Genomic DNA, 15,128 nt, shown 5'->3' on the forward strand with positions numbered 1-15,128 from the left:
TTACAAAGATGTATTTCTAAATAGATACCGTATCACCGAAGGCCGTGCGAAGTGGACATGAAAAATGGACCTGGGCTAAGACGCTTTATGAATGAATGAATTAGGTATTTATTGTAAAATAAATCAAACCAATTCAAATACCTAATACAATACAAGTACCTGAGTACAATTTGGCGGTCTTATCGTTAAGATCGATTAATGGTTGAGGTGGCAACTGGGAAAGTGTTCGGCAGTTAATTTCTAATTTATTTTGGGGCTAAATCAATCTGTCTGTTATGTCCATATACATATGCACAGTATCTATTTTAATGTATGGTAATCGCTTACTTTCGGGATTAGAGTATCCTATGTGTTAATCACAGGTTTCAGCTACCTTAATACCTAATTTTGTAACAAACATACAAACTTTCGCCCCACTAATATTATATTAGTGGGATTCAGTAAGAATAGAAAATATATACAGTTATCGAGGACAATAAAACACTTATTCTTACACATGCGATCTCTAAGTAAACTCATGTCTGTGGTTTGTAATGTATTTTTAGTGTTCCGCAGCCAAATGGCAAAAACGGAATCCTTATATTTACATTTAAAGTCACATTGTTTTAAAGATAATTAAACGAAACAATTTCAAATTAAAAAGACCAGCTTAGGGTATTGTAGCGGAAAATGCGGGAACGTAAGTAATTTTTCAAGGCTTCCCTCTGAAGTTTCAAAACGTATTATACCTACTTAGTATACTATTTACATGTCGATATAAGACATATAAGATTTGATATAAGAAATCTAGCGTTCATTTAAATATGAAAAAGATGTTTTGTAGGTACACTTGTAGCGGATCTTGGGCTCCGAGAAGAGACCGGCATAGCTCAGATGAGACAGAGATTTTGAACAGCTTGTGTGTGTAATTTGAAAAACAAATTGATTTTCTTTTTCAGATTAAATTTGACTATACTGTTTGTTGCGCAGTCGGCGGTAGACTCAGTTTAAATAATTTTTTGACGTCAATAAGTGATGTATATCATCCTAAATTGAATAAAGAGTTTTGAGTTTATACTCTAGTGTATGTATGATTGATTACCTCATATGATTTACGCTGATTATCTAATCAATTTTTAGCAGCTTTCCTCACGACTTTTCTATCACCTACCCCGCCATCTAGTGGCAGGTTTTCTGATACAATGGACCTGGAATCCTGCACACTGGTGGACAGTTTATGTCCACCAGTGTGCAGGTTTCCTCACGATGTTTGCCTTCACCGGAAAAAAGTGGAGGTCCTGGTGGTCTATGAATACAAACATGAGTCTGATTGGTATACAAACTCAATTGGCGCGAGTAGGAATCGAACCTTGGACCTTTCAATCACAGACGAGTCATATCAGATTCGACATCCGATTGACACTATATGACTGAGTAATCAACCGAAAAACCATCAAATGAAAGAAATTTAACTTTAATGAAAACATGGTTATAGTTCTTCCATTATTGTGTCAGATACGTTGGCATTACAGATCGTTGCAATCAAGCCAGAATGTTATGTTGATTGATGGAAATCTGGCCTTCCATCGCTTTGATTAAAATATTTTTCGACATTCCCAATTTTTCGGCTTAATGAAGCGATTTTGCGTAATAAAGTTTCGCTTACATCTAACAAAATTAAAGTATATTGATGTTTAAATACTCGTCTTTTGATAACTTTAAAGCTTTATTTGATTCGGTTTGAAATCTGCAACCAGATGGCCTTCTACGAAACATACAAATCTTATCTCTTTTTCCATGCGCATCGTGTAAAAAATTGAGTGGACCTGCTGCAGGCCTACCATCAACTTTTACGGAACGATTCCAATGCAACTCAGTTCAATTTAGGAACCTAAAATGAATCACATAACTCGATAATATGTATTCGCGATGCAGATCGTGTAAAGGTCGTGCAGATGAGATCGTGGTAAGCCCCCTGTGCACGCAATGACGTGCAACGTGTTTTATGCTTCAGGGTGACCCCAGTTATTAGCAATATAACACTAAGTAGAAAATCAAACCTTAGAACTTCCTGATATGAACTTATCGACTTACGATAACAGCTGAAACCAATTTAATTTAGCCAAGTTTTAACACATGCGAAACTTGGAATGATATGGTAATCGCTTTCAACGTTTGGCATTGTGCCTAAGTGAAGCCTGAACTTGCTCAGAATACAGAATAGACGAAGTTATTACAGAGTAGTAAAGGTATCTGAATACATATTTGAATCTCTAATAACGTTTGAAATGAATTTCAAAGAGGTTGTTTTAAATTATTACCGCAGAATTATTACTTAAGTTTCTTATGATTGTTCTTAGCTAAATAAGTAAAAAATATGTTTACTTTTTAAGTTTGATCTAGCTAGCAGTCATTACTTACCATCAGATGATTCGCTTACCGTCAGTGCTACCTGGGTATAAACCTAACTTATATATGTACACAAAACTGTACATATATACCTTGTTATATAACTACGCTCAGATAAAAGAGACCGTTTATAATATCCCCACTTATTATATACAAGATTTTCGTCTTTTTGAACACTAGTTAACATTAAATTAAACTTATTGATTGAATTTAACATAAAATTCAGCAGCTAGTTTAATTATATATTGTTATATATTCACTCTAATAATATAGATACAATGTTTACAGTTATTGTCAAGTCAAATAATCACTTCACTAGCGGTGTCCTTTCGTCTTCCTCAGGATCCTCTGATGACGAATCAATCGTATCATTTAGACTTATTTGACTACCTAAGTCCGAGCTTCTGTACCTTTTCTTTTCTCTAACATGGTCATCAATTCTACTGCATATGTTTACCACGCCATCTCTCAGTTCCATTGGTATATCTCTAGTTATTACTTCTTTTAGAAGCTGATTGGTCACCTGTTTATTAATAACGCTGTGCGTTGAAGTATTCGCTATTATTTTCCCTCCTCCCATATTCTGAACCTCATCTTTTGATTTCTTAAATGTACATTTACACATGTCCACAAACTCAACAAATTCACCCGTGTGCCATTTCATCCAAAGCCACGTTACTATAATAAGAAATAATATAGATCCGAGTACAAATAATAAAAGGAATCCAATACATTTTAAAATGGCTAAGATTGCGTTTCTGCAACATTTGCCATAATCACTCCCACCGGTCATTTTACACAACTTCCCATTTAACATATCCCAAAGTAATAATATATTTTGTGATACTGTTGTACAATTAGGTCGCAATTCTATCGTGTTCTCCATTTTCGTTATCGGCGACTCCGTAACAACGCCCATTCTAGTACTTATTGCGTAAATATCTGCCATGGTTATGGGGCGATCATAGTCTCGACACATGTTGGAGAAAGGCAAGTAAACTGAATTAGGTAATTCTTTAGACGTATCACTTGTACATGATGTAACTTCTACACATCTATGTATATCATTGTCATAGTAAGATTTGGCTCCGAGGTACTTCATATCACAGTCGGCAGCCTCACAATTTTGTAACGAGTCTTCGTCGATATTGTCACAATTTGCGAGCTTTTTACCACCGATATAATCAAGAAGCAATTCATTATTTGTATGCTTTCTTAATCTAGTATCTAAATGTATTTCGACAGTTCTTTTTACGTGTTTAGTATTCTTATCACATTGATGTACAATGTTAAAATCACAGGAACCATACAAATCGTGTTGATGGAGGGAAGGCAGGACGAAAACCAATGTGTCACGATCCTTTTCTCTGACAAAACCTTTGAAATGACCAAACACTTTCATAGGGGTGCAGTCAGAATCATTAGGGTTATTTATACAGCATCGGTTTGGCCACGCCAGTACTCTACACACTCTTGAAGGGTTTCTGTTTTCGATGTCTAGATAAAATTGTATGGCAACTGAATCTTTCTCTAAAGGAAATATTCCTTTGTCGATAACACTTATTGTGGCTAGAACGTCTCTTGTAGTGAACTTAGGTATATATACAAATATTAATAATAATAAATATACGCTCATTTCTTGGTGTATCTTGCATTGTGATAGTTTTGACAGTGACGTACTCGGAGCAATAGATAATTTTCTTCCGTTGTGATTTTTTATTATTAACTTCTCCGTAAGGATTTAATATTTCTAATAACTCTTTAGAGTATGTTTTATTTTCAAAAGAAACTTTAAATAATGTATAATTTTATTTTGGTTGGAATTGTCGGTTTTTATTATTGTTACGTAAACTACATTAAAAAGAAATACAATGTTGCTCGCTACAAGAAAGGGATTCCTAGTGTGACGGACAGTGGATACTGTAGCTTGTAAACAATGCAATATTTCCATCGGAAATTTCTGATGTCATATTTTTACAACTAAAATGTCGCAATAATTTCGATGATTTCAATTCGAAGTCAAAATCCACCACATTTACCAATTTTAATACAAATGTCTCAAGCAGCATTGATATAAAACCACAGAATATTTTTATATCTGTGTATAAAACACACAAACAATAATATTTTAGCCTTGTAGGTAGGCACTTACCTTTTGTTTTGGTCAATATTAAAGCGAATAATTTTGAAAGTGTAGCTTAATTCGCTTTTATAATTTTATTAGCACTAAAGCGGATCGCTAATAACATTGAAAATATGGCGGGACAGAACCTCGTTCCCGCCAATTTCCTATGTCATCGGCAGAAGCGCGGGAAATTCACTTTGCGTTTCGATCCGGTGGTACCACCATCGCGAATCTCATTAACGGAAGATACTAATATTGTTTATTGGTCAAACTTACTACAAAAATGAAATGATAATTATTGCTTTCTCTATTTATCCTTTATGGATGTTACGAATTTATAATATTAGTGTAAAATTTGTATCCATCGATATTTCCACAGACATTTTATACTCGATATTTTAATATGTTTCGGCCATGGAATTGGTAATGCCATGAATTAGTAATAGTCCATGGTTTCGGCTTTCTTTACATTATAAAAACGATTCGTTTCAACGCAACCTACCTATGTTTTTCACTGGAATACGTCTATGTCACTTTAAAAAAAAAGATCCCGCACTTAATATAGTCTTTAATTAATAGTCCTTTAGAATAGACGAAGTTATTACAGAGTAGTAAAGGTATCTGAATACCTATTTGAATCTCTAATAACGTTTGAAATTAATTTCAAACAGGTTGTTTTAAATTATTACCGCAGAATTATCACTATTAATTATTAGTCTTCAATTAATAGTACTCTAAATAACAAAACAACAAAATTAGCACTCAACTCTTACAACTCATCCCTAGAATACAACATGTTATGGTCTTCTTTGATGAAATCTGACGCCCTTTCTGCGATCATCATTACCGCAGCATTGATGTTAACACTTGTCATAGTTGGCATCACGCTGGCATCCACTACTCTTAGGCCTTCAATACCAAACACCCGAAGTCTACTATCGACTACAGCTGTAGCATCATCTGTAGTACCCATTTTCGCAGTGCCAGCAGGATGATACACATTGTATGTCATCACCTTCATCATACAAAGCCAGTAGTCGTCACTGGTAAATTTGTAGTCATCACAATCCTTGAAGTTGATTCTTTTCAATGTTGCATTTATCGCTTGGAAGGTAGGCGTGTCAACGATTTTTGCGACACGTTTCAAAGCTTTCAAATATGTTTCAACGTCGCGTTCGTCAGAAAAGTATTTGGAGTAAATCTTTGGGAAATCACGAGGTTTCGTGCTACGGAGCAGAATATAACCTGTAGAGTATGGTCTGCATAACGACACGAAGAATAATATCAATTCACTTTGATTAAACTCTTCTATTTGCTTGCAAATTTCATCATTATAATTCATAATATCAGAGCATGTTTCATAAAGAGACGGGGTTTTTGGAACGAAGTAGTTGTGGTCAATTTGAACATCAGGCATCTTTTGTTTATTATATGTTGCTAAGAAAGCATTTATGTTAGGTTGATTGTAGTTAAAGGAATAAGGGCCAGTTTGATCCATTAAGTACTGCACTGCGGCTTTAGCCCAAAAATCATCAGGTTTAGGTTCAGCTCCAGTATTGATTGTAACTGGAAATGCAATTCGTACATGATCTAACAAATTCTCTCCGACTCTCAAATCTGATAAAACTTTAATTCCCATTTCTTCTAAGTGTTCTCTAGGCCCAATACCAGACAACATAAGCAAAACTGGAGTATTAACAGCTCCTCCACTGACAATTACTTCTTTTGTAGACAAAAACGTTGCTTCTTTATCATTACTGAGAGTTACCTGAACACCTCTAACCTTGTTATCTTCAATTACTATTTTATTAACAAAAGTGTTCTTCAAAACAAATAAATTTTCACGATCTTTAATAGGATTTAGAAACGCAGTAGCAGTGCTGACTCTGCGTCCTTTATTTTGCGCTCCTCTTACTTTACCAACCCCTAAAAGAGTGTCTCCATTGAAGTTATCAATCCACCTCAAACCCATTTCATTATATCCCTCAGACAACTTTTCTGCTATATCCGTATGAGTATAATTTAACTGGTTAATAATAAACTCTCCATCAGTGCCATAATGCTTTAGCAGTTCTGGATTGTCAATAATGAAGGGATCCATAATTTTCTCGCTCTTCTTCAGATATTTCTTGATTGAAGCCCAATCCCAACCATCGTCTTCCTCCAAGTGCCAAGGAGCATAATCCCCAGAGACACCAGTCATGTGCAGCATACCATTGATGGAACCTGTGCCTCCTAGCATCCTTCCTCGAGGCCAGAAGGATCTACCATTGCGAGAGCCTCTGTTGGTATTTTCATCAAATTCTGTGTAATATTGCCATACTTGATCCGAGTGATGAGTAGCTCCAGAGAAGAAGGGAATCTGAAATACATCAATAGCATACGTTATACAAATAAATTTCGTAACGTTATATTATTTCATTAGTTTTACAGCATGTCTTTGTCATATTTGTTAAACTGGAGCAAGGGATTAGGTGGTTACGTCAATTATTGAAAATTATAACACCATGACACAAATAAAATATTGATTTTGTTGCTATTTCAACAAATTCGAGTTATTATTCGAGTTAACGTCTGATTTTAAAGAACTATCTGAAGTGAATTCAAGTGGTTTCAATATATAAAGATTTTATCTTGAATCGAGCTACATTCGTTAGCTGATTTCCCTCCATTACTAGTAATTGAGCCAATTAACGGTCTACCAGATAAGATCGACGGTCGGGCTTAGCAGAGATCATCCGATTGTTGCGTTTGAGATAAATGGTAGCAAACGATACTATATCATGGATTATGCGAATTAAGCGCGTATGCCAGCGGAAAAACAATCATAAAAAAGTTTAAATGGATATGTTATACATGGTTTTTAACTTATTTTGAAAATATTAATGAGATGACAAATTCTTTAATCGAGTGTGAATGGAACCCGCGCTCCTGTCTATCCGTGGTCATGAGCACTGTCCCGGATAGACAGGGGCGCGGCTTCAATTCACGCTCGATTCTAGAATTTTTCATCTTATTATTATTTTCATAAAAAAGTTAGTTCAAAATTTGCCTATTTTCAAAACTAAGTTATAAAATAAAAGAAAAGAAATATACACATGTTCAATTAAACTAAATGCCATAACTTATGCGTGTGTTTTTTTTACAGATTTTCTATTTATAACTTACTAGCGGTCAAAATTTCTCAGCAATTTTGACGACCTCTTGACGAAATTGCTTGCCTCTGAACAGAGGGGTCCCGGGTTAGATCCCCGGTCGGGTCATGATGGAAAATTATCTTTTTCTGATTGGCCCGGGTCTTGGATGTTTATCTATATATGTATTTGTTATAAAATATAGTATCGTCGAGTTGGTATCCCGTGACACAAGTCTCGAATTTACTTGAGGGCTAACTCAATCTGTGTGATTTGTCCTAATATATTATTTATTTAATCTCACTATCTCTTCGTGACAACCGCATGAAAATTCGTGCAGTTTTTGAGTCTATCGCGAATAGACAGATTACTAACTTTGATTTATAATGTGTAAGGATTGCATAAATGACTATCGTTATAATAATACTCTATATATCGGCGCCGGTGCTTTGCACGTGTTCGTTGCAGCTGAGGCGCAGCTATTGCACACCTGTTTTACGACGACAACTCCCACCACGACGCTACGGTATAAAACTCGTCGGCATCATGTGCTTCGATTCATTCAATACGCATACGACATTGCGCTAACATCTCTTGTTTAAATGTTTTAAGTGTTATATTATTTTGATTTTAATTATCATTGAGTGATTTGGATAATTGTGATCAAGAATAAATTGTCAATATGGAGAATATTGGCCGTTTTAATAATCAGCTTCCCCCTGATCCTACATATATATTTGAGTTCATTGAAAATCTGTATACACCTCTTAGTTGCTAGTTGCAAAATTTGTTTAATACAAACGATTAAGTCTACCGAGATCACTCACAATAGCCTCTATTGGTGGATCTCCGCCGGCCTCAATGAGAAGCACCTTCCAACCATCGACCTGGCTCAGCCTGTTCGCAACAATAGAGCCTGCTGCACCTGCGCCCACGACGATGAAGTCAAAACTATCGCCATCTGAAACAATTCGAAAACATTTTTTTTTTAATTTAAATTTTATTTTTTATCGAGATAAATTTTATTGTATTTTTAACTGACGTCCAAAAAGGATGAGCTTCGAGTGTATATATTTTATATATGTGTGTTGAACGATTTCTCTGTCAAATTGTGGACCAATTTTCAAAATTTTTGACAATAGGTAAATTATTATGATAGCGTACCCAGGATCAGCTACCGAAGAGGGAACTTAACGGCTTAATGCACGGATATGGTTTTTTGTTACGCGTTAAATGCTATAAGATCTCCCTGACGACAATAAAAGCTTGTGGCAATGTCTATATACTTGATTAGCAATTTTTATAATCAGAGTATCTAAATATCACTGCTCACCCTTGACCCTATGAAGACTATCAGCCGGCCAGTCCTCAGTGATCAGGCACTGGGCAGCAAAGATTTGCTGGACAGCATTCGCGAAGGTGACTCCAGCTGCGCTCGAGGCAGAGCAGGGGAGGTCCAGACACGTCATGGTTGCTGCAACGATTAATAGTGAAAACCGTTAACTTTATAGTGACGTAAAACTCTTTCCTCTTCATAGGCGTATTCCTCATGGTTGAGGGTCATGGTCATTACGTGGAATGAAACACACACAATAACATTTTTGGCACAATTATTGGTTTTATTGTCTAAAATGAGCAGTAGTTTGGCGCACGATACATCGTTTCATAGCTAACACTTTCTATTAAAAGCTAACAAAAATAAAAAAATAAAAACATTCAGTTGATTGTTGTTGCTAGTAGATTTTTGTACTTAGTTTAAGATTTCTTTGTAATATTGTATGTGTTTTTGTGTTCGGTGTGATCTCTGTCATTGTATGTTCTAAATGATTAATACATTATTTTATTTGCTTTTTATAAATAACTAGATGTTGCCCGGGGCTTCGCTCTCGTAGGAATTGATGATTTGAGATAAAATATAGCCTATAGCAATTTTGGACAATGTACCTTTATAATGGTGAAAGAATTTTTGAAATCGGTCCGGTAGTTTCGCCGCCACAAACGTACAAACTCACGAACTCACAAACGCTTGTGCCTCTTTATAATAATAGTATCTATATATAACATATTTTATATGCGGAATACCGCAGATACCCGGATCTCGCGGGATCATAATATCCTAGCCCCGCATCCCGCTAAATTGTAAACAGGAACGGGATTAGAAACTTCAAAGTTTGCTATAGTAAACTTTATATCAGTCTGTATAGTTTGGTAAACTTAGTGGGTGACCCTGGGCTGTATTCTCAAGCCTATACCATAGATAAAATAAATATTTTTCTTTTATCTATGGGGGGAATACCCTCAGATGAGAGAGATTTTGTTAAACCCCATAGATAAAAAAAAATGTTAAACCACTACTGTGTACTGCTTTGTAAACCCAGCAGTGGTGGATGTAACTCTTAGCTGAAAGAAATATTTAACAATATCTTAACGAAGTGACGATCCAGGAAATAGTTTATATTATGTGATTGGTTTAATAATAAAGTGGAAAGTAATAAACGTAATGCCCTTGCGCAATTTATTTAATGGAAAAATAGGAGTTTTCAAGCTTGTATGTGACGTGTAAAGCACAACAATCCTTTCTGATTAGATTGCCTCTACTGAATTATGGTGAAGGGACTCTGGCGCAGAGTAACCATATCTGGTTATAACCATAGAGCTTGAATTCCATGCTTTATTACCATATAGGTAATTAATTGACTACTGAAACTAGTTATATGTATTTTATAATTTAGTTTTAATTTTTAATTTAATTCAGTTTATATATTTTTTATTAATAATACTTCTTATTACAATTACAACAATAAAATGTTATACAACTTCATATGATATGATTGATAATGTAATTACTCACGATATGGAAATATCGTAATTATTACGCAACTCTCATAAGGTCTAATGAGCAATTTGTTGTTAAACAAACTCTTTATTCGTTTTTAACCGCAAATTTCGTAACAAATTAACTTTTAAAACTGCAAGTAAGTTTTATTACAAGGGAAAATACCATCGCTGCGAGAATTTCGAGATTACTTATTATATTTATGATCCTGCTGTCGTACCCGAAAAAAAGTCGATAGTAATTATGCATGTATACCACGTGTCCTATAACGCGCGCTCTACTAAAAATAAAAATGTGTTAGGTACTCTCACAGGACACTTTCCACAATTTATGTGTCGCGTCCATTTAACCACATGCACGTTAAGGTCCCAATGCTCAGTTTCCTGGATAATTTATATACTACCTACCAATATTTAGGTACGATACGACCAATTTTAGGTTTGTAAATACAAAATTATAATCGCCTTTGCCAACTGTGCTACTAAGTTATATTTTTCAATCTCGTGATTTTGTTTTTTCAGGCGTAACATAAGATACTTTTTTAAATTGTTTTTTTTTTTTTATATATAGACGGCCATTTTAGACCTTGCGAATCGATAACAAAGAAATACAAAGAAAACCCGAGAAAAATCTTTATGCCAAATTTATGCCCAGGGTTTTAAACCAATTCCTGGCATCTACGCATTGGAACTGTGGTCTAAAAGGGCTGAAATAGTGACAGTAAAGGATTCTGAATAAGTAATGTTGAGATCTATAGCGCTTTTAGTGGGACTGTGTAAATTAATTTATGTCTCACAAATAGAGAATATTAGCCTACAGTTCCGGGGACGATTCGGTTCTGCTTCACATAATTAGTTTAGGTAAGAATATGTTTATAAGATATTAGAGGTCCGTCCCGACTTCGCTCGGGTAAAACTCATAATAAAAAATGGCCCAGTAGTTTTTGAGCTTATTCATTGCAAACAAAAATACTTTTCTGTTAATAAATATTAGTAAAAAAATCTTCGGCGAAACGTGCTTTCGGTGAAGGAAAACATCGTGAGGAAACCTGCACACTGGTTGATTATTAACTTGTGTGTGAAATGGAGAAGGTAATGGAGTGGTTTGCCATCGCAAACCACTCCATTACTAATGCCAAGAAAGTTGTTGTGTGTGTTCCACGTAATGACCACGAACCTCAGTCGTGAGGAATACGTCTATGAAGAAGAAGTAAGTAGGTAAGAAGTAGTTCTTCTTACTTAGAAAATAGTTTATGCAAAACATATGCACATGAAATATGAAGAACGGCCAAATAAAAGTAACAACTATTTATATATCGATAACAATGTCATTGTGACCACCGTGCCCACTACTGGGCACCCACCACGAGGGCCAGTCGATTACAAATACAACCGGGACCGACATGGTTACGATTTGGGCGAATTTGGGCGTACGTGGTATTGTTATATACTTAGTGGTTAGTAGTATCCACTACTAGAAGTATTATATAATCTGTGGTAATTAATACTTAGTAAAAAAGTATTGTTAAACCTACTTACGTATGTACAATTAAAAGAAATTATTTAATTCCCAAATTTTCATTTCATATTTTGAATGTCCGTTCACTCACGAGCACAGTTTTTAAAAAGTTAATACGTATTTAATAGGTGCACAATTCGGCTCAGTTTTATTCACTACACTATTACGAATAAGTATATACTTATAATTTAAACACGTGTTTAAAAAACAATATCACTGAAAATGTCACTAAATATCTGACTATAAGATTGATTTCCTACTGAGACAATAATAAATTTACAAAACATTGTTTTGTGTCTAAATTATTTAAAACAATCTTAACGTGGATACTCACACTTTACAATGATGGAGTGAATGTAATAAAGCAAACATAGTATCCGATAATACTATCAAGCATTAAATTTAATAACATTTATCGTTAATATATCAGTGTCATTGTTTATTTCTATATTCACCTCCTAATCTGTAGTAAGTCATGGCCAGTACATAAAAATACATAGGTACTCGATGATAGTACATATAGAAATACATTTACGTAACATTATACCTAGATATATTGATGAATGGCCTGTTTTAATTACAAGTTGACTTGCAATGTTGTCCCCATGCGCCTATGTCTCGGGTGGAATCTTGCAAACAATTTTGAAGCAGATATCTTCAACCGATAGAGTTGAAATTATGTACACACGTTTAATTTGGATGATAATGCATTATTATGATGAGCAAAACCTGATGGTGAACCCAGGAATGGCGCCAGACGTGGAAACTCCTCAACAGATTACATGGACGCTATTTTTTGTCTCACATTGAATGCAATAATTATCTTTGACAACAATAAAAACTTGTGTCAAAAATTACTGTAGGCGACGCACTTAGGATTTAATTTAATTTTATATTATTTTGTGTTAAAAAAAATGTATGTTTTCTCAAATTAATATTCGGCTTTGCAACTAGTAGCGCCATCTGTTGCGCAATAGTGGAACCGTCGTAAACACGGTGGAATATATTGTTTTTTATTGTTGTAAGTCGGTAGTCCGATACTTCGAGTCGATTCTACAAGATTTGCTCTGCTTCGTGTCTGTGCTGAAATTATTCTTTTTTCTAATTGTGTCTACAATAAACGCGTAATTCAATCCTATCTTGTTTTCTTCATTGCGTCGGCTACAATAGTGTTTGGTCTTCGAGCGGATCTGCTAATCAGCGAGATGTCATTTAAAACTCCGCACTCGTCGCGTCATCAGAGACAAGAATCACGCGAACTTGCGAAATTACGAGACGCACCGTTGAAGAAGAAGATTGAAGATGATGGAAAAGTGATTCCAGGGCTGTAGTAGCTATGGGAACTTATTTCCAAATGTGGAAACTAATATGAAGAAGGAACACATAAAGGAGCCGTCCTCTCAGGGATCACAGTGTTCTTCTGTGAGGACAAAGAAGTCCAGTGCGTGCTCATTGGCACGACGTAAACAACTGGAATTCGAAGCTCCTGAAGCGAAAGTCAAAATTCAGTTACAGTTAATCGAGAAGCGTTTGGAAACACAGCTCGCCATCGCGAATGCTGAGGAAGAAGCAGAAGTCGACGACGTGGCCAGCAGCCGCCGCAGCAAGGAACAGTGCAGCAGTCGTGTGGAAGATTGGCTGGATCACAAATGCGTCACACCTGCACCTTGGCCTGCTGGCGGCCCTGGAGATGGCATGCAGCAACCGGCTCACACGCTGAAGGAAATATGGGTAAACATTCCTCACAACAGGAACAACGCCTACTTAGTCGTCTCGCTACGCCACAAGACCTGCCTGTATTTAGTGGTGTGATTGCATTGAGTGGTTGCATTTCAAAAAGGCTTATGACAAGTCAACAAATGTGTGTATATTCAGTGATTCTGAAAACTTATGGAGATTACGTAAGACACTGAAAGGCGAGGCCAGAGAAGCAGTGATTAACCTATTGATAGGCACCAGACAACACCCCGACAGGTTTGGACGACCTGATTTAATAATTCACAACCTCACTACTAATTTGAGAAAGACAATGGGGCCCCATTGTCTACGTCATACCAAACAGAGATTGTTAACTTTTCAGTAAAAGTGAATAATTGTGTGGCAACCATTCGTGCATTAAATCAAGACGATTATTTACGTAGTCTCGAACTGTCAACAGCCATCATTACTAAACTGCCCAGTACATTCGTCGGAAATGGACTGACTACCCCTTTGAGAAATTGTCAGATGTCAGAGGTTGGTCGAGTAATAAACAAACAGGTTTTAGATAACATACCGGCTGATGCGCTCGCGCACACGGCCATACAGTTTAAAGACGGAGCTACGAACATAGCTGAGCGCACACTCGTTGATATGGCATCCCGCGCGCGATACATTTGCTTTTAATATTTGTTTAGATCGTATCCCACATAATATTTTAAATGGTATTGAGACACCAACTAAAGCAAAAATGTTCAGTATTATTATGTCTGTATATGACATCCACGGGTTTTTGTGTCCATTTACGACAAAAGCTAAAATATTGTTACAAAATGTACATCGTAGTGGAGTTGATTCGAAATGCGACATCCGTTATGAGGAGCATTGTAAATGGATGAATTGGATGGTGATTTGAAACATATAAAGTATTTAGAGATTCCCCGATGGTATGTGGTCAGAACGACTACTTTCCATGTTATGATATGATATGTTCTGTCACTGAAAATGTAACTATTGTTAATGTTCAACTTCACATATTTTATACTGATATTGCAGCTGCGGTCCACCGTACGCAGCGTAGAGCGAGCTGCCTCTTTTGTTGTAATCGTCGCGCAGCGCCGCGTCCGCAACGTATGGGAGACTTACCAGCTGTACGTTTACAACACAATCGGCGTCCCTTTACTTGTGCTGGGATAGATTATTTTGGACCCATTGAGGTCACAGTAGGAAGAGGAAGACAGAACAGGTCCGGCGTATTATTTACGTGCTTAACCATTCGTGCCATACACAAAGAGCTGGCGGAAAATTTATCCACTGATACCACAATCATGGCCATAAGAAGGATGTCAGCGCGCAGAGGTACCCCTGCCATTATCTATTCCGATAATGATACAATTTTCAGAGGAGCTGACACTGAGTTGAGGCAGAG

At 36.1% G+C, this 15,128-nt stretch overlaps 2 protein-coding genes across 3 annotated transcripts; both read right to left on the reverse strand.

Moving 5' to 3' along the window:
* Positions 1-2,617: 2,617 nt before the first annotated feature.
* Positions 2,618-4,944, reverse strand: LOC128673704 (uncharacterized). The gene has a single exon (XM_053751734.1). The coding sequence runs from the start codon at positions 4,022-4,024 to the stop codon at positions 2,696-2,698; it is 1,329 nt and encodes a 442-aa protein (XP_053607709.1). The 5' UTR covers positions 4,025-4,944; the 3' UTR covers positions 2,618-2,695.
* A 122-nt stretch (positions 4,945-5,066) lies between these two features.
* On the reverse strand, positions 5,067-12,435 carry LOC128673703 (ecdysone oxidase-like). Of its 2 annotated transcripts, none has more exons than XM_053751733.1 (4): positions 12,336-12,435; positions 8,981-9,121; positions 8,475-8,608; positions 5,067-6,875 (listed from the first exon to the last, which is right to left on the reverse strand). In XM_053751733.1, the coding sequence occupies exons 2-4, from the start codon at positions 9,114-9,116 to the stop codon at positions 5,283-5,285; spliced, it is 1,863 nt and encodes a 620-aa protein (XP_053607708.1). In that variant the 5' UTR covers positions 9,117-9,121; positions 12,336-12,435; the 3' UTR covers positions 5,067-5,282. The 2 variants fall into 2 exon arrangements, with proteins under 2 accessions (XP_053607708.1, XP_053607707.1); XM_053751732.1 differs by having other exon boundaries at positions 12,022-12,353.
* Positions 12,436-15,128: the final 2,693 nt, after the last annotated feature.

Source organism: Plodia interpunctella, chromosome 11, assembly GCF_027563975.2.
Source record: "Plodia interpunctella isolate USDA-ARS_2022_Savannah chromosome 11, ilPloInte3.2, whole genome shotgun sequence".
In the NCBI taxonomy this organism is placed as follows: domain Eukaryota; kingdom Metazoa; phylum Arthropoda; class Insecta; order Lepidoptera; family Pyralidae; genus Plodia; species Plodia interpunctella.